General features: G+C 44.4%; 1 protein-coding gene and 1 long non-coding RNA gene across 6 annotated transcripts in view; one reads left to right on the forward strand and one right to left on the reverse strand.

The window, feature by feature from the left end:
• Positions 1-19,366, reverse strand: part of LOC101581730 (cocaine esterase-like) — a 321,818-nt gene that overhangs the window by 294,598 nt on the left and 7,854 nt on the right. The window contains exons 1-9 of one of the 5 annotated variants that reach the window (XM_023709254.1): positions 6,087-6,313; positions 3,600-3,804; positions 3,009-3,150; positions 2,195-2,328; positions 1,854-2,112; positions 1,346-1,444; positions 928-1,068; positions 735-806; positions 359-503 (exon numbers count right to left, since the gene is read on the reverse strand). The exons of 2 other annotated variants lie outside the window; for them this stretch is intronic. In XM_023709254.1, the coding sequence (XP_023565022.1) occupies positions 359-503; positions 735-806; positions 928-1,068; positions 1,346-1,444; positions 1,854-2,112; positions 2,195-2,328; positions 3,009-3,150; positions 3,600-3,804; positions 6,087-6,162 (1,273 nt within the window). In that variant the 5' untranslated portion in view covers positions 6,163-6,313. Of the gene's footprint in view, positions 1-358; positions 504-734; positions 807-927; positions 1,069-1,345; positions 1,445-1,853; positions 2,113-2,194; positions 2,329-3,008; positions 3,151-3,599; positions 3,805-6,086; positions 6,314-16,826; positions 17,056-17,510; positions 17,584-18,109; positions 18,248-19,366 lie in introns of those variants that run through there. 2 more of the 5 variants (XM_023709255.1, XM_004625902.2) reach the window with 2 other exon arrangements.
• On the forward strand, positions 8,538-13,398 carry LOC111815078. Its single transcript, XR_002819883.1, has 2 exons — positions 8,538-8,757; positions 13,372-13,398. It is a non-coding gene; the product is annotated as an uncharacterized LOC111815078 (long non-coding RNA).

The raw sequence follows: 19,366 nt of genomic DNA on the forward strand, positions 1-19,366 counted from the left end.
TGACTTCTTTCCAAAGACTCACATAGATGTAGTTGTTTATGGTTTTTTATGTTATTTCCTGTTCTAGTCCATTGGTGTATGGATCTATGGTGCATTGTTACCATATTTTTGTTATTATAGCTTTGTATATGTTAAATCAGGAATTGTGACCCTCCAGAGTTATTCTTCTTGCTTGAGATTTAACCACAAATATTTACTGACACGAGAGACATCAAGAACCTGGCACCAGAGGGACTTTCACAACTCACAACCTTGGACAAATAAATTGGAGATCAGACCTGGGCTCTACAGACTTCACCAGGGACACTGTTCTGAGCTCATGCCAAGGCAGTGAGAGCTCAGTTACAGGCATACTCACGATGAAAATGTGCTACTTTCAGTGCAGGAATCACAAACATGGAATCTGCCATCATCTCATGGAACTGGAATTGCAGGGTCTTGGGGTCCTCATTGTCTCCCACATACTCTTCCATCACTAGGTCACTGAACTCAGCAGGCAACATCTACCTCAGGAAGATCATGGAGAATCAGGATAGACATGTTTCTAGACGTGGGAGGGAGCTTGGGGTGGGAGAACAGCTGATGGGCCATGGAGTTGGGATGGTGAGAAATAGATAACTCTTAAGATGAGCCCACCTAGAACCAAATGTGTGGCTCAGTTTATTTTGATGAGACAGCTGCATGGGATGAATGTGAGGGTGCCATATCGTTGGGGTAGGAGCAGCGATCCTCACCATCTGTGTTGCCATGCTTTGCAGAGCAGCCCGCAGAGCCTCTCTGTTCATTTTCTCCTGGATATCAAAAAACTGGGTCGAGGAGAAATAGTATAGAGCTAAATGTTAGATCAGTATATACCTGTGTAACCCAGAAGACCCCGCATAACAAATGTACACCTCAATGTACTGATGGGTAGGAACTCAGCCTTACCAAGGGGACGCTCCAGCCAAACTCATCATTATTGACACCAATGATGCTGGGGACAGGTTTAAAGTCAGCAGAGGCCAGAAGCTCCTGGGGGTGCCTGGGCAGGAAGACCCCATCCACTACAGCAGGAATGATCTCCAAGGACTAAGGGGACATTCAAGTCAGGGATCAAGGTTAGCATTCAGATTTTTTCTTTTGAGGTCAGATATTTTGCAAGGCTCAGTGACTTCTTTCCAGCACCTCTTAACTCGCCATAGGATGTTCATCCCCTAGAAATCCCACTATTCACACAGCACATCTTCGTGCACATTTTCCACTCAGGTCTGTGTAGACAGCAATGCGTGCAGATGTAGTTATGAGCAGAGTAAAAGACTCCCACACTCAGACAAAGATCTGCCTTCACTCACATCTGAGAACTAACCTTTGTAATAGCCACAGTGTCTTCTACACTCTTGCCACGTAGGCATCTCACCATGGCCTCTGAGTCAGCATTCCCACATCCAGAAAGGTTGGCCACTCTCTGAAATTAGTTCAGGCAGGGGCTGGCTCATTCTTGCAGGCAGGAAGAGGACTCATTGCATGCAGGTAACCCCAATTTCACAGGATACCCTGTATGAGTTGCTGCCAGTATAAAACACTTCTATCTTCCCTGCTGATCAGAAATCTCAGCTAAAGGGGCCATCACATTTGTTTCCATGGTTCCACAATAGGTGTCCCATGAGTTACCTTTGCTAACCACAGAAAAAACTCAGATGTAGAGGTAGATCTATTGAGATTCTCACTTTGAGGATCTCAGCATCCCTAGCAAGGCTGCAATTCCCAGGCCATCTCAACTGCCCACACTGTTCCCACTGAATGACTATCCACCAGAGGCTCTGAAGCTGAGGGAAGAAGAGGGGTCCTGCACAGCATTGGTTGAGGGTACTCACTCTGGAGATGCCTTCAGATGAGATAGAGAAGAAACCAGTTACCAGGGCTACCCCACTCTCCATGATGGCACCGTGGAAGAGTCCTCGGGACATGGGGGATAAGACAAGCGAGGACACGCTTATGCCACCTGCTGACTCGCCAAAAATGGTGACACGGTCAGGGTTGCCTCCAAAGTGAGCAATATTCTGCTGTACCCAGCGTAGGGCGGCCACTTGGTCCAGGTAGCCCCAGTTGCCAGAGGCATGTTGGTCTCCAGTGCTGAGAAGTGACAGGCACAGGGGTCACAGGCCCGCTCTGGTTCTTCTCAGTCTTATTTCCCAGCACCACTGCCCAGGCTCACCTGAAGAAGCCCAGCACACCAAGGCGGTACTGGATTATGACCACCACCACATTCTCAGAAGCTGCCAGAATGGAGCCATCAAACATAGAGGCCATGCCTACAGTCAGCGCACCACCATGGATCCATACCATCACCTGGGGAAGTAGAGAGACCATGAGACTTCTGCCCAATCCAAACAGCACCTGGCCTTCTCATACACTATCCACTGCCTAGGCTCTATTAACTACTGCACAGGACTCTAGTAAGACAACATACCTGAGGCAAGGGATACAGACCCAATTTCAATCATGCCAACCAGGCTTTCTTACTTTTAGGTCAACCACATGAATCCAAGCCTGGATCTATTACTCTCAGATCCCTTGACAATGGAAAATAAGGAGGATTATCTGATACTGTCCTGCATAAATACTAATAAAAATACTATTTCCTTGGCAAAAGAGAAACACTACAGCTGCATTCTTGGATAATTTCAAAGTGGAGCTCTTGGGCACCAAGATATCCGATCTCTGCTATCAGATAGGACTCTTGATTTAATGCCTAGCAGTCAGTTACCCAATGTGACTGACAAGCACTTTTTGGTCTCCATAGCAGAAGGCTTCATAACAGGGTCCACATTGCAAGAGAACCCAGTTAATTATGTCCAATTTTATTATATTCTTCTTCAGTTTTGTTTAATTTTGTAGTGCATGAACTTGAACCTAAAAATTTGTGCTTGATAGGCAAATGTCTATCATTAAGCCACATCTTTAGCCACCTTCTAATCTTGGAGAGGTAATGTCCTCCCTACCCAATCTGACCATGGTTACATACTTACAGGCAGGCTAGATCCCTCACGGACATGGGCAGGTGTGTAGATGTTGAGGTACAGGCAGTCTTCAGACATGGGGGTAGGGAGTGGGGTCACATTGAACACCTTCATACTCTCTGGACTACTTAGGAAAGAATCTTGTGGACACCTGATGACAATGACACACAGTTAATCCAAGCCTGTTGTAGTCAAAACCACTGTGGCAACTCATCCTGTCAGTTGGTACAGTGCCTATAAAAGGTGGATTCTCCACAGGGGTTAACATTACTGCCCTCCTAAGATACAGATTGTCTCTGCTGAGGGATCAGAGGTTCTTCCAAGATTCACAGATTAACTTAAAACTCTTCAAGAGATCTCCTCCATGCCATAGAACACATAGCATAACTCCACACTAGAAAGAAATATGTCCCTGTCCCTCTCTTCACAACCTAATACTGTAGGTTTCCAATGCCTGAGCTGACTCCAACATATCTCCTCTACCCTCTGGATCCCAGAGCACTCAATACAGAGGAAACTGGTTGTACAATTGGGGTAAAAGAAACTCAGCCCACTATCCCTCCAAGAGCCTGAGTTTCTCTCATTCCCCAGAGAGCTTACATAGCAGGGTGGGAGGAGGCATCCCTCACACCACTCCAGGGCTCAGCAGCTTCAGGGGGTGCAAACCGCAAAGGTCCTAGAGGTGGCTTGGCAAAAGGAATTCCCAGGAAAGTGTGGACCTCCAAATTGGTGCCCTTCACATGCACAAGGCTGCCGCGCACCTGTCCTGTGTTTGTGGTCCGGATGGGGCTGGCCGTGTCCTGAGCTGTGGGCAGAGAGATGCACATCAGGGCTGGATGTCCCCATTTAGCTGCCTCACACAGTGGTTACTGCTACCTCTTTGTCACTCTCAGCTCAGCATTGCTAGGGATGCTGATCTGCAAAAATGTGCTTCAGACACATTTTGGCTGTTATATTCTCCTTCCATACTACACCATCACCATCACTGGGCCTGACTCCAACTTACCCAAAAGAACCTTAGGGTGTCATAGGATCCTCCATCAAAGTTCTTATGCATTTATGGGTAAGAGATTTCTCTGTCCTAACTCTGCCAGGTCCTGTGTGACACTGGGAGGATTCTATTAAAAAGTCTCCCATCCTTAAAGGTCTCCTGCTTGAGGAAGCATACCTGAAGAAAACACTTCTCCACACCTCCATACTAAAAGGCATAGGATGAGGAAAGCTATGAGAAAGAGATGCACTTGTGACCAAACCATAAGTCCATCTACCTCTGGCAGGGGTCTGGAGGAAAGGAAACAACCTACCACCTAATGGTTCAGAGGACAAAATGAGGAAGTCCAAATGCCCATTATTGTTGAAAATAGATGATGGACACATAGTGTTCGTTAGCTCTCTTCTCTCCCTTATAGGAGGCCAATCAATGCTGTGCACCACTCAGTCACCCCAAACCTATCTGTGCTTCAGGGTGTGAGGATGTTTCAGTCATGTAGGGAGGCATCCATGCATGCTCCCCTGCAGCTGTCATCTCCACCAGGGGCCACCTCCCTCCTGCTATCTCAGGTTCTTCCTCTGGGGCAAAATCCACACAAAAAGTTAAACAGCACTGAACATTATGGAGAGTTAATACTCCCATCCACCCCTATCAGGGCCACAAGAATCAGTAAGTCTGATGACACATGGAGCAGCTATACACAGGGTAGCAAGGCCAGGCATGGAAGTACATGCCTATAATCCCAGTGCTGATCAGCCAAGAACAGGAGGAGCACTATGTGTCCGAGCTGCACAGTGAGACTCTCTACCAAATACAATAAAAAGGGTGGCAGCCACTTACAGGCACCAGAAAGGACAGTTTAGCAACATCTTACCAACTCCAAAGGTACACTTCTCTCCTTGGTAATGTGCCACTTACCAACACCTTTTGAAATGACATCTCTGTCCTTATAATTAACTGTGGCTGCCAGACACTGATATCTGATATTTGTTACAACACAAGACAAAACCTGATGCAATGTGCCAGTTGGGAGATTGGATACACACATCTTACATAGAGTTCTGGGCACAGCGTGTAAGACTCTATGACTTGATGTTCTCTTTGGAGGAGCCAGCAGGTCTGAATCAGTGAGTATGAGGTGGACCTCAACCATGTACCCCTTTATTGCTCCTCAACAATACTGAATATAAATCCAAGCCAAAAGATTATTTACAAAGGAGCCGTCAAAGAGATTTAGCTAGTCTTCAAGCCTAGAAGTTTTGGTGCCCACCAAGAGCCTGGTCATTAGCAGGTAAGAAAGGAATCTAGCAGGGTGTTGCCCTAGGGCAGAGTTGAGAGGTGGCTCCTGGACAGACTGTAATGGAAAAGGAAAAAGGCAGGCTGCCAGGTCCTAAATCAGGAGGCTTTGAGCGACAGGGTCAAAGGCCACAGTTTCACCCTGCACATGCAGCCATATGGTATCAGCTCCTGATAAGAACCTGGGGACTATCTGGAAGGTGAAAAGCACATCACCTTTACCCTGAAAGCCAAGCCATACATTTGCCCAAGGTTGGGATATGGAATAAAAGGAACCCAGAGCTCTCAGCTCAGCTTTGAGATGTGGTACCCAGTGGCTTGTGCTTTTCAGAGCTAGTAAATTTGCCTGAGGCACCTTCAGAAGATTCCAGGGTAGCCTCTGGCAGAGGTGGCATCATGCTTAAAACCCAGTGCCTTCAGGAAGCAACTACTGTCATTATTGTTACACTTGAAGGCCAGCATCAGCTATAGCCATAGCTACATTTGCACTGAAATGCCCAGAATTCCAGATCCTTACCAGGAGGCTTCTGACCTAACTCTCCAGTACTCCTCATAGCCCTCAGGCTGGATTCCCTCTGAAGTGCTGCATGTCCTTAACTCTAACAAATTCTACTCTCTCAATGCCAACCTTGAGCACTTGCCATTTTGGGGGGTGGTCAGGAGGCACTGGATTCCCACACTGTAGTTTGACATTTCCACAAGCTCCTCCCTCCCTGGAACTTTGCTTCCATATTCTCAGGCTCTACCTCTGCACTTTGCAGATGAGACACAGTCCCTACCACCCCCTACGGGGATCTTACCCTGGCCACAGATGAAGAAAAGCAGGAGTCCACAGACCACAGAGTTCAGCCAGGCAGGAAAATTGTCCATCCACATGTCTATTTGCAGTCTAGTTTCTGTTCTGCTATGGAAGGAGCTGTGTTTCGCAAACAAGAAACAGAAGAATGGACTGGCTCTGGCTGCAATTCAAACTTGGCAGGGAGTAGGTGGAGAACAGAGTAGGCAGGGCAAGGTAGAGAGCACAAATGAGGTAGGCAGAACTACAGGGAGCCAGGAGGCAGAAGGAGGAGCATAGCCACCTCCCTTGCTTAGGCTTTTTCTCACTTCCTCAAAGATATCTCTTGTCCTCTGAAGTCCTTTTGAGCTACCAGGAAGTCCTCTTCTCATAACTGAAGTCACTATACCTATTGTCTTTGCAGTCACAGCTGGAAGAATATTGAGGGTGAAGAGGAGAGAGCAAGATACCATAAGTGGAAAACTCATGAGTGCTGCTTAAAGAGTTGTGGGCTAAGATATTCCAAGGATGGGGGAAACCAAATTTTGCTGTGGAGACTAGAATGGCTTAGACTAGGCATGGAGTTGTGATTGTGTTCATCATCCTGACAGCTCCTCCATGGATTCCACATTGGGACTAAAACTATATATCATCCTGGGTGTCACTTCAGAAGTCTGTCCTCCCTTACTGTCCAAACTCTGGGAGTGAATGTTTTTCCTTCTCTTTCAGTCTCTAACCTACTTTTGAAATACACAGGTGAATGTGGCACGTCTTAGTGAGCCACCCAGGTAGGAGCAGGGAAAGGGTTTCACTGCCCTTTCTCTAGTTGAGGTAGTCCTCATTTTCACTTATCCACCTAACAAATAAGTGAAAAGTACATACTGGATCAAGAATCATGCTCCTGAAAGCTGATCCCCAGGCCTATTGTTCTACAGGGCAGGCAGGAAATCACTAGGGCATTCCAAAATACAGAGAACCCTGCCAGGATAGAGGGAAGCCAGCCTGGACATCTGAGTGCCTGCTCTGCCTGACTTCCTGGAGACCTGGGTGTGGGACTTAACCACAGATTTCTCCACCGCTCCTAAGTGTCCTAGGACAACTGGCCTTGGTCTCAATATATCTGTTCCCATTGGGCCCCCAAGGCGCAGCATCACGGGAGTTCCTTCTCATTATCCTTTTTTTTTTTTTTAACATAAAAGTGTTTATTGAAAAAAAGGGAAAAATGGGGGGAGGACATTTATAAAAGCCTCCAACATTAAATTCTTTTAACATTTTGATATATTTTACCTCAAATGTTTTTCTAGGCACATATCCATTTGTTTTACAAAAGGAGACTATACAATACATACTATTCTGTCATCTCCATTTTATTTAAAAGTATCTCAGGAATTTTTTTCCATGTTAACAAATATATTTCTAAAACATTATTTAATGACTACATGCTATTGTATCACATCAGTATCAAAACATATTTACCCTGTTAAATTGTTTACAGGTTGTTCCATTATAAACAAAACTATTATGAACATACTCCAGCTGAATCTTAGTATACATCTTTATTTTATAGACTAACTTTTCTAAGTTGAAATTATTAATATAGAAGTTATACACATTTTGAAGTTTATCATGTATATTACTGAATTACCCTCTAAAAAAATTGTTTCTACCTGCAATCCTACCAGCAGTGGATGAGAACAAAAGTTTTTGGAGCAAATAAATCCACAAGAGGGATTCTGCAGTTTGTATATATTATTAAATATAAGAGAGCATGCAATGTGTTAATTATTGAAACTGTCCTACCAATTTGATTTGAAACTGTCTCATTGCTATTTGTGTCTCAATAAAACTATAGGGAAAAAGAGGGGACGCAAATGAATGACCATTTTGTATCTGTATATTCAAACTAGTTAGGATAGATATACAGCTACATTCTCTTAATTCAACGAATAAGATTTGTTCTAATAGTGTTTGTGGACAGGATATCATGTCTGCATCTTGTATAATGAATAACCACTGAGACAACAATGTGCAATGTATTTCTTATTAAAACTGTCCTACTGATCGGTTTTGAGAAAAAGATAATACACAGAGTGTCCTGCTCTATTAACAGCTGTTCTTCTCATTATCCTGAACGCCAGTAGTCAGTCTACAAGCTAAAACTACTGATTCCGTCAAACTCGGGCCTGAGGGATGGCAGAGCAAATTGTCCCTAGCGAGATCCCGTAGAAGGCCACGCCTCTTCCTGTTCCCAGGATTTGTGCTGGTTGGAGCGGAAGTATATGGAAACTGTTGTGGACTGTGGCTCGAGGATGGTGGACTTTGGCGGCGGTGGAGGCGGGGTGGGCGGTGGGCTTCTGGAGAACGCTAACCCCCTCATCTATGAGCGTTCTGGGGAGCGGCCTGTGACGGCGGGCGAGGAGGACGAGCAGGTTCCGGACAGCATAGACGCGCGCGAGATTTTTGATATCCACTGCTGCTGGGTCGGGGCGGATTCTCGGGTCCTTGGGAAGGAGCTGTAAAGTCCAGCAGTTGGTGGAGGAGTATCCCGGACGGGCATTCCTGGCCGAGGGTTCTGAGTGGAGAAAAACGGAAAGTCCTTTTTCCTTCATTTGACACATCTTATTCGCTCTATCAATGACCCGGAGCATCCGCTGACACTAGAAGAATTGAACGTAGTAGAGCAAGTTAGGGTTCAGGTGAGTTACTACCAGTGACAAGCGCAGCTTGTCTGGGACAGTCAGATTCCACTATATACAAGAGTGACGTTTTTCAGCCCGTGAACTCCCAGGGGGACTCTTTGAAGGAGAGATTCTTTTTTTTTTTTATTAACTTTATTGAAAATCAATAATTACATAGCATGTTAAAAATTGTAGCCGAATATTGAAATGTGAAAGATATAAGCTGTAAACGGAATGAACTTTCGAGAAATATTTCTGAAATGAATATATAGCATGAGATTAATAATAGATTGCACATAAATTATTTACAAACTTAAATGAATATAATAATAAAAATTGCCCAAAATAAAAACGAAGAAGAAAGAACGTACAGATTAGTCATATAATAATTCACTCTGTGCCAAAATCAAGAAACTTATATTCATATAATTAGTGTTCTCAAAGTAGAAAGGGGTAGGCAATAAATATTTAAAGATTTAAAATTTCTGAATTTAGTTGCACTTATCACAATTCCAAGAAAAATGAATCTTTTGCACAAGAAATTTGATTTGCTTTTTTTTTTTTTTTTTTTTTTTTGTGGAACCGGGGATTGAACTCAGGCCCTTGCACTTGCCAGGCAAGTGCTTATTCCACTGAGCCATCTCCCCTGCACAAGAAATTTGAATAAAATCATACCAACATACACAAAAATGAAATTGTCCAAAACTTATTGTAAAGAGTTCATTAAATCACATACATTAAAAAATTAGCTATAGAAGAACAAAATTAAATAGTGTCTTATTCCACATTAGAAAGAAAAAAAAGGCCAAGTGTGTAACACCAAGTGTGTAATTAATTTAAAGGACTGAAAGAAAAAAAAAGATCTGTCTTTGAATTTTATAGTTAGCAAACATACCCTTTTTTGTATCATTTTATTTTATTTTATATTTTTTTCTCCATAATTTTATTGAGAAACAAATAGCAATGAGACAGTTTCAAATCAAATTGATAGGACAGTTTCAGTAGTTAACACATTGCATACTCTCTTCCTAGTGGTTATTTGCTGTACAAGGTGCAGACATTATATCCTATTTACAAACACTTAGAACAAATCCCTCTATTCATTAAGAGAATGTAACTATATATCTATCCTAACCATTTTGAATACACAGACACAAAATGGACATTTGTCTGTATCTCCTTTTTTGTTTAGTTCCGTCATTTAAATATTATAGGTGTGTTAACTCAGCAAAATATTACAAAAGAGTCCAGTAGTGCATAATAGTATTGGGTCTTCCGCTTCACTGGCAATGTCAGAAATTGTTGACTGGAGTCCCCTACAGCTCAACATAACAGCATGGCTTTACTTCTTATACTTCATTTTTATACTTTTCTGCTGGATGGTTAAGACCAAGATAAAGCAGGACCTATGCAACAAGAGTTGTAGCTTTTGGGTCTGATAAGGTCAGTGAAATCCCCTCAGGATTTATTCTGAGATCCTGTGCCTCAGATTGTAGATCCTCTATCAGTGTCAGCCATGTGGATGCGTCACAAAAATTGACCAATTTGCTCTCTGTGAAAGCCTGAGAGAATATTTTCTCTCCATGTGACTCTCCTTAAGCCAACATTTTGGCCTTAGCCTTGCAAGATCAATTAAGACTCAGGACATATGAGAACTTGTACTGTAACAACATGTAATTCAGTTGTGTCCAAAATTTTCTTTCTATCACCTATAATATTCAAATAATGGAACTTAAAATTTTCTAATCAAGGAGATTATGGGGCCAGTGAGGGAAGAGATCGATGATGTAGAGTGTGCCTAAGGAGAGTCACATGGAGGAGAGATTCTTGTGCCCATTTCATGAATATTGAAACTGAAGCCCATAAAGGCTAAATAACTTGCCTAAAGCAAGAGAGAAAAGACCCTCCCTAAGCGTTGGAGGTTTCCATGGACCCTGATGACTCTTCCTCAACACCACCAGGTTAGTGAGTGATCCTGACAGCAAGGTGGCTATGGCCTTTACACCAACCATGCCACACTGCAGCATGGCCACTCTACTGGCCTGTCCATCAAAGTCAGCTTCTTCCCTCCCTTCCCTGGCCTTTCAAGGTCAGTTGGAATTGAGTGTCAATTGTGAAACAAGTGTAAGGATCTGGTGGTACTGACGCACAGGACAGAGCAAAAAGCTTACGGTTGTTGAGTTGCAGCTAGCAGAAATGAACTGCAGGAAGTATTCCAATTTGATGTAACAACAATAAAGATATGAGCTGTAAAGCAAAAAAGTAGTGAGGAATGTGGCAGGAAGGCAGTTGGGAAACGAGATGGATTTGGGTCAGGGATGGCCTGTGATGTGGATAGAATTGGCATGGCTGTGGGTGGATTTGGGGTGCAATGGAAGAGGGAGTCCAGAGGTGTGATTAGGAGAGTGGTGCATGTTGGAGGATGTGCTCTGGGGTCTAGAGAGAGCGATCAAAATGGTGGATGGATACTCAAGCTCAGATTATCTCCTTGTAGAATGTAATAGACAATTTGTTCTTCATGATATTGTTGAGAGCCCATGTTTAAATGCCCCCAAAAGAGTGGGCCCAATCCATGCCTTCTTATGGTTTCTCAGTGCTACTGAATGAACATAAATCCAACCCACAGACTTTAGTCAGGAGCCCTGGTGGTGGTTGGCCAGATCGTCCAGTTAGAAATCTTGGTTGCTTGAGAAGTAGAATCAAGTGCAGATAAGGGAAGGAGTTCAGCAGTGTAGGCCATGCTGGTAAGATAATGAGGATTCTTTGGGGCAGGTTGCAATGAGCAAGGGTAGGAGATATACTCGGATCCCATTATACATAAAATACAATTACATAAAATGGAAAAAAATGCATAGTCTCAGAAAGAAAAAAAAAAGCCAGTCCATACTTTGTCTCTAGTGAGGGGCACCAAGGGAAGAACCTCTCAGATCATGTTTGGGATGTGATACCCAGAGGCTTCTGTGTCCCTCAATGCCTGTTACAATTCCTTTGAGAGGACCTGGGCCATTTTCTGGCTATGGGAGGTCACATTCAAAGACCAAGGCCAGAGGAAGATACTGCTTTCATTATTGTTACACCCAAGGGCAATCAGCAGCTACAGCCACAACCATACATTCAGGAAGGAGAGGACCGAAATCCCAGCTCCACTGCCAGAAGATGTGGGGCATGCCTGTCCTGTGCTTCTCTGCACAACTCATACCAGACTGCTCCTTGGTGTTGGGTGTTCTCAGGCAACTCTGATACTACTTGCTTCCAGGGTCCTTCCTGATGACTTGGTTTAGGGCATCTGGAGAGCACAGTGCTCATATAGTCCACTGCCACCTCCCATCTCTTCCTTCCCTGACAAGTCTCTCTCACCTCAGTTCCCCTGCCCTTATGCCTGAGGCTTCTGCACAATACTGCACATGTGTTCCCAGTACCTGTGATCTTCTGCAAGACTCTCACATTGGCCCATAGCTAGAAGGATTCAGAGTCCTAAGACTACAGCCCTCAGCAGAGTAGGAAATCAGTCAAGGTCAGTGAAGACTCAGGACATAGGAGAACCTGCACTGTAACATCATGGAACTCAGTTATGCCCCAAATTTTCTAATCAAGATTATGGAACTACAGAAGAATGTGATCAATGATGTAGAGTGTGCCTAAGGAGAGCCACATGGAGAGAAAACATTCTCTCAGGCTTTCACAGATAGCAAATTGGTCAAGCAATGGCCATGACATCCACATGGCTGACACTGACAAAGGATCTACAAAGTGCAGTACAGGGTTACAGGATAAATCCTGAGGGCATGTGACTGACCTTATCAGATACAAAAGTTACATTTTTTGTTATATAGGTCTTGTTTTATCTTGATCATAACAATCCAGCAGAAAAGTATAAAAATGAGGTATATAAAGTAAAACCATATTAATATGATGAGCTGTAAAAGGCTCAAGTCAGTAACTTCTGAGGATAACCCACTACTATTATGGACTGCTGGACAGTGATGGATTTTTCTGCTGAATTCAATCACCTATAGTATTTAGATGCCAATAGAATACCCACTTCTGACAGGACTAAACAAAAGGGATACAAAGGAAGGACCATTTTGTATTTGTATATACAGAATAGGATAGATATACAACTACTTTTGCTTAATTCAATGAGAAAAAAGATTTGTACTAATAGTGTTTGGACAGGCTATCCTGTCTGCTTCTTGTACTGTGCATAACCACTAAGAAGATAACAATGTACAATGTATTAATTATTGAAACTGTCCTATTAACTAGCTTTGAAACTGTCTCCTTGATATTTATCAATAAAATAAAAAGGAAATCTGTCAGCATGTTCAGTTTGCCTATGTGTTCTGTCCTACTGGAGCTCCACTCTGTTTACCCACAGGCAGCCTCCCTGCAGTGTGGCCCAGGTCAGTCTGAACCCAGCAGGAAGGAGGTGGGGCCCTGGAGGGCCAGAGAAGTTGGGCCTGCAAGGGAGTAGCATTGATTGGGCACAGGGCACAGGGGCCCAATAGGCAGCAGGATGGGCGTGGCTGCCTCCCTTCTGCCTTAGCCCTTTGCAGCATCCTTTGAAGCTGTTTTTAAGACACCAGAAACTTCAAATCTGGAGTCACTGACTTCACTTTTTTGCATGACAAGCATCACTGCAGCTGTCAACTTGAGGGAGAAAGAAACTGGAATCACAGAACCTGACAGCACTTCTCTAAGGTGATTTCATATGAGGTCCCAGAGATGGGGCTGGGTACCACCTTTCATGCTGCTGAAGGGAACAACTTGACAGGCAGAGAGGTGAGTCTGCCCATCCTGAAGGCTCCTGTTTGCCTCCTGCAACCATAGTGACTGATTTCCCTTCAAGATTCCTCACCATCCCCCATACCCTTGGTCTGGGGATGTGTAACACCAGTGCCCTCCCTATATAGGGAGGGATTGTTGCAAACACATTAGACACTCTGATAGTACTTTATGGCCCCCTATGGTACTGGAGATTGAATATAAGGCATGGCACTGAGCTAAATCGTTGGTAATTTTTTATTATGAGACAGGGTCTCTGTAGGGTGCTAAGTTGCCCAGGCTGGGCTCAAATTTGTGATCCTCATGCGTCAGCCTTACAGAGCCCTGGGGTGACAGGTATGTGCCATCACACCTGGCTCTGGCACATCTCACAGATCTATCCTATGTCAGTTACTTTTCTCTCATTGCTGAGACAAAATACTCAACACCCAAGATTTATTTAGCTCAAGGTTAGTGGAAGTTTCAGTCTAGTCAGTTGGCTCCAAGGCAGAGTGGCACCAGGTAAATGGTGGCAGTTCATGGTGGAGTAAAACAACAAAAACCAAAAGGGAGGAGCTATTGGGGAAGTTAGCAAGACTCTCTCTCTCCCCCCAGCCCACAATGTATTCAGGCTCTGTGCCCCAGGGCAGGTGTCTCACGCCCCTAATCCCAGCACTGAATCATGAATTAATCACAAATGCCACAAGCTATCCCAATGACTACCTGAGGCATTGGGGTGACAACTAGACGCAAATCATAACAACCCTCTTACTCATCTGCCCTTCTCCAGTACTTTCCCTGAACCTCACTTCTGCCCAAATGGATAAATGCCATAAAGTCATTTCTCCATCTGAGAAACATGTGCCTGAATCACTGATTTCAGAAGGTACCCAGAAGGACACTGCTGAGCCTGTGGTACTGCCAGGCAGGCAGGGCTATAACTGAGCTATTCCAAGCCTGGAAAAGTCTTTCCAGTGAGGAGAACAAGTCTCAGCGCACCCCTGGTGCAGGACCGGCAAGGCTCGCTGGGGACCACTTTTAAAGCACACATTATAGTAATGTTTTAACAGGTTTGCAATGATCATTTATGTGAGGCCCAGTAGTTTCTGCAGAAAACATGAAAATGACAGAAAACTTTAGGAGACAGCCACTGAGGACCTGCCTGGCTGTCTGTCCACAACCACCCACATTTGCCCAAGCTCCGAGGGCAACTGGACGTGACCAGTTGTAATGCTCAAGATAATAAAGCCTACAACTTCTTTGGACAGAACTAAATGAGTGGGTGAGTTGTTTGAAAACGTTTTTTCTTTTTTGCAGAACTAGGGATTGAACTCAGGCCCTTGCGCTTGCCAGGGAAGTGCTTATTCTACTGAGCCATCTCCCTTGCCCCTTGAAAACTTAATGATAGATAACCTTTAATATGGGTGGACAACAGATAGAGACATTTTCAGTAGTTGTCAAAATTGGTGGCTGCCTTTTGAAACTCTAGATATGCTTTCAACCTTGTACCACTACCAGATTCATAAATTGAAAGCTAACCTCTAATTTGAAAGTCCAACAGGCACAGTAAGTAGTGATAAGGGTTATTGTTTACCCCTTCTACCAAGTGTGGTCACAGTGAAAAGGCACCATCTATGAGACAGAACAAGTCAAATCTGCTAGTATGCTGACACCCACTTCTTAGTCTGCTAATCTGGGAATGAATTTGTATTCTTTAGAAACTACCCAGCTTAAGATGCAGTTTTATCTCAGCCTGAACATACACAGAAAGCCTAGCTTTATGAAATCTGGACTTTTGTTGCCTATATAGATAGGAGCACATATGGAATCACTGAGAGGTGAAAAGAACTTTGACACCCAGGTGTGGATAACATTCTCCAAAATAATGCTTTCATTGCAGGCAAGAGTAGAGGCATGATGATCAGGTAAGCAAAGGAAAAGGGGTCCAGATGCAGTGTGGTGGTGAGATACAGAGAGCACTTCCTGGTTTTCATCTCACTCAGTCCAAGAAGTTTGTATTTGTAATCCTATGTGTAAGTTATTGGAATGTCTTGAGTTCATTCCAGCCTACCACACCCAATGCAACCCATGGTGAGAAAAAAGACACTGAGACACATTTGTAGTTACAGGGAGTCGAGGGGTGCTAGGTCCAGCCATGATGATGGCTATCTGGCACAAAGGCCTCGACCCACTGCTGAACCTGGGCTCTATTCATTCATGAAGAAAGGAGTGGCTTGAGGATGAGTGAGTGTGAGAATGGTGGAAGTATGTGAGTGCAGTGAGCTGGGCTAGGTAGGAAGCCTGCATTCCCCTCTGCAACATGCAGAGAAAGATATGCAGAAAGAGTATTCTGCTTACCACAACTGAGATAGTAACAGTTGTTTTGGGGTCAGTGTTTCAGCTTTGATGTGTAATCTTCCCAACCCCAGGAAGTCATACCTTCCATCTCAAGGTTCTAGGCTGGATCCTAGATGGAGAGTCTGGAGCACTGGCTTTTCACTCCCTCTCGACCCAGCTTACAGTAAGGAACAATAGGTGGGAGTTTCTGGGAAATCACACCTGCTGTCTTCAAAGACTATCACCAGCAGCTCAGCTACACTGATATGAATTGCCTAAAGCCAACTGAAGGTATAAGGAAACTAGCCAGCTCTGTACATGTCAATACATTGAAATAAGGTCAGGCTCTGCCACAATGCAGACAGTTGCTTGATTGCCAAGGAGAGTCACTTAGGTGGCCCTCCACAGTGAGGAAGGTGGATATCCACGGGGACTTATTCATCCACAGCTCCCTGGCTGTCTTAATTTTCTTGTTGTTTTGGCTTACAGTTTATAGAGGTTTCAATGCAATAGTTGGGAGGAAGAGGGGAATCACAGAGGAGAAGCAATTCAGGACAGGCAGAAGGCAACAAGCAGCAAGCTCAGCAGCAGCAAGTGACAAGTGACAGAGCAAGCCCCCTTTCTGTTCTTTATATCCTAGCCAGGCTACCCACCCATAGGGGTGAATTGCTCACACCCAGGGCAGGGTACCCTTAATCCTAGTACCAATACATGGATTAATGCCAGCATCACCTACTTGATACCAGCATCACATACCCTAGATCTAGTCACCTCTTGAAAGCCCCAGCTATGACCACATGAGGCTAGAGAGAGACATCTAGATGCAAGTCATCACACTGGGGGATGCAATAATAAGAGGGAGAACAAGGCAGGCTTGGCAATGAACATTATGCAGGGGATTCTCCATTAGTGAGGGCTGAATCGATGGCAGGAGAGTCGACGAATGGTTGTGTGAGTGTGTGGGTATGTGGCAGCAGAGGCAGGCCTGTGTGCACTCAGGCCCACCCTTCTCTCCTACACACAGGGAGTTACAGCTCTTCATGATTCTCCTTAGCCCCCTTCAGCTCCTGGATCTTCTGGGGCAGGGTCTCTGTCCAGAACTTCAGTCTGGAGGCCTTCAGGGCACGGCCCACGGTAGGCTCAATGTCCAGCTGCAGGTACAGCTCCTCACTGTCTAATACAGGCCAGTGGGGCAGGCCCTCACCATTGGGGTTCCTGTGAAGATACCCTCCCAAGAGGGGGTGAGAGGTCAGTCAGAATCTAGGTGAGCACCACCTGAGTGCCTTGATTTATATCAGGACCAACAGCTAAGCTGGCAAGCATGGAAATAAGGGTAACATTTCCTGATACAGAGAACAAAGACATCACACTATTGGCCCCTTAATGGGAGACAGGGGCTTCTAGCCCTATTTTGTCCATCCCTCTTAGAGGAAGGTTGTTACTGAACCACAGCACTGTGGCCCACCGCACCCCCCACACAGGTCACTGGGACAGAGATGAGTGACCTATACTGGCAAGGCCCCTCTGTGTGTCCCCATAATTCTTGGCCTTGCCATGGAGTTAACATGTGATTTGAGGACACCCATAAGCTAAGAAGTTCCCCACAGAAAAGAGGTGTACGGATGGGTTCATGCACCATGTGACTATGGAGGTAGTGGGTATCAGCTCACCCATTTCGTGCAAAGTTGGCCCAATACTTCATCATCCTCCTATGTAGTAGCTCCTCTTCCTCAGTAAACTCAGCTGCAGAGACAAGTAAGACAAAGGCCCAGGTCTTGGATGGATGTTCATCATACTCACCCTGCTGCACACTCATGTACCAATCTCATCACTCAGCTATAGCCTGACCCAGGACATGAGGGTTTCTGTCCTACCCTAGAGCCAGGCCCTCCCCTTGCCCAAACTTTGTTATCTTAGTCTCTAGTCAAACTGACCCAGTCTCATTGCTGGACTATAAGGTCTCCTCTTCCTTTCACTCTGGTAAGTCATATATATATATATATATATATATGCTTTGAGATGGTTCCTCCTGCCCTTCTTACCCAATTTGACAACATATCAGGACGGGCACAGCCGGAGGACAGAGCACTGAGTGGAGTGCAAGGCCTTGGATTCTCATCCTAGTGCAGTCTTTTGAAGTGTAAGATAGCAGGCACTGTTCCTGTCCTCTCTTTGGGACCCAATTTCCTTATCTGGACTCTGGATCAAGTCACAACTCAGGGACCCAACTAGAGCCCCATCCTTGCTCCTGGATGTGAAGGAGACTCACCTTTCTTACCCCACAAGAAATATCCAAAGACGAAAGGAACCTCATCAGCATGGTCAGCCTTCACATGGGGTGGCCTGATGTTTTTCAGGAAGCTGGGGGGATGCCTGAATTCATAGAAGTAGACAGTGCCACGGGAACCTGAGGAGGTGAACAGTTGTGACGTGGTGACCTCTTAACTGCAGTTCTTCTGCCTCATCCTTGGTAGTAAAATACCTAAGTCCAAAGTTGGCTAGAATCTGAAGCAGTGAGGTAAAGAGCCCCACATTACAGCAGGAACAGTGGGGAGGGACTCCCATAACTCATGACCTTGGACTTCCCAGCTGAGCAGTTTGCATATCTCACTGAATATCACTCTCCTCAGTGTCTACACTTGAATAATGAGAAAGATTCTGTCTCTTACACCAGTTATAAAAACCATTTTTAGTGCTTATGAGTTAAACCAACTCATTGGATTCAATTTAGCATACTTGTACCTGCATAGAATATAGTGATCATTCACATTCCCTTTCTTGTTCCTCCTGATTTCCTTCCTCTTCTCTACTAGTCTTCCTTGTTTCATATCTCTCCTTTTTCTCCATATTTCCACAATACATGAAATATGTAATATGGGACATTCTGTGCCCGTCTCATGGCACTTAACATAATGATCTGCAGTTCTATCCACTTCCTTGCAAATGATGTGAGCTCATTCTACTTTAGGGATGGGCAATATTCTATTGTATGTAAACACTTCCTTTATCCACTCATTGTTGATAGACACTTAGGATACATCATAGTAGTTAGCTATTACAAAATGTACTATAACAAATATTACAGTAAGGCTAACTTGGCCTGTCTGTGGTTATGCTAACTTTAATTCTGGCATAATATATTCAGAGTTTTATACCTGGATCAAATTGTAAGCCAACTTTTAGTTTTTGGAGGAACCCAATAATGATTTCCATAATGGCTATACTAATTTCATTTCCACCAATAGTAGAGGAGGTTTCCAATTTCCCGATATCCTTAATCTTCATCAGTATTTCTTGCATTTCACATTCCTAAGGACAGATGCAATGTTCTTTTTGAATATGTCTGTGTGGTACTGGGACTTGAACCAGTGGATTTCACTGAGCTACATTTCTAACCCCTTTTTTCATTTTTTTGATCTGACACATGATCTCACTAATTCACTTGTCCAAATCAGACTGAAATTCACAATCTTCCTGCCTCAGTGTCCCAGAACACTGCAATTACAGGAGAAAAGGACCTTTCATT

Source organism: Octodon degus, unplaced genomic scaffold, assembly GCF_000260255.1.
Source record: "Octodon degus isolate 3935 unplaced genomic scaffold, OctDeg1.0 scaffold00011, whole genome shotgun sequence".
Classification (NCBI taxonomy): Eukaryota; Metazoa; Chordata; class Mammalia; order Rodentia; family Octodontidae; genus Octodon; species Octodon degus.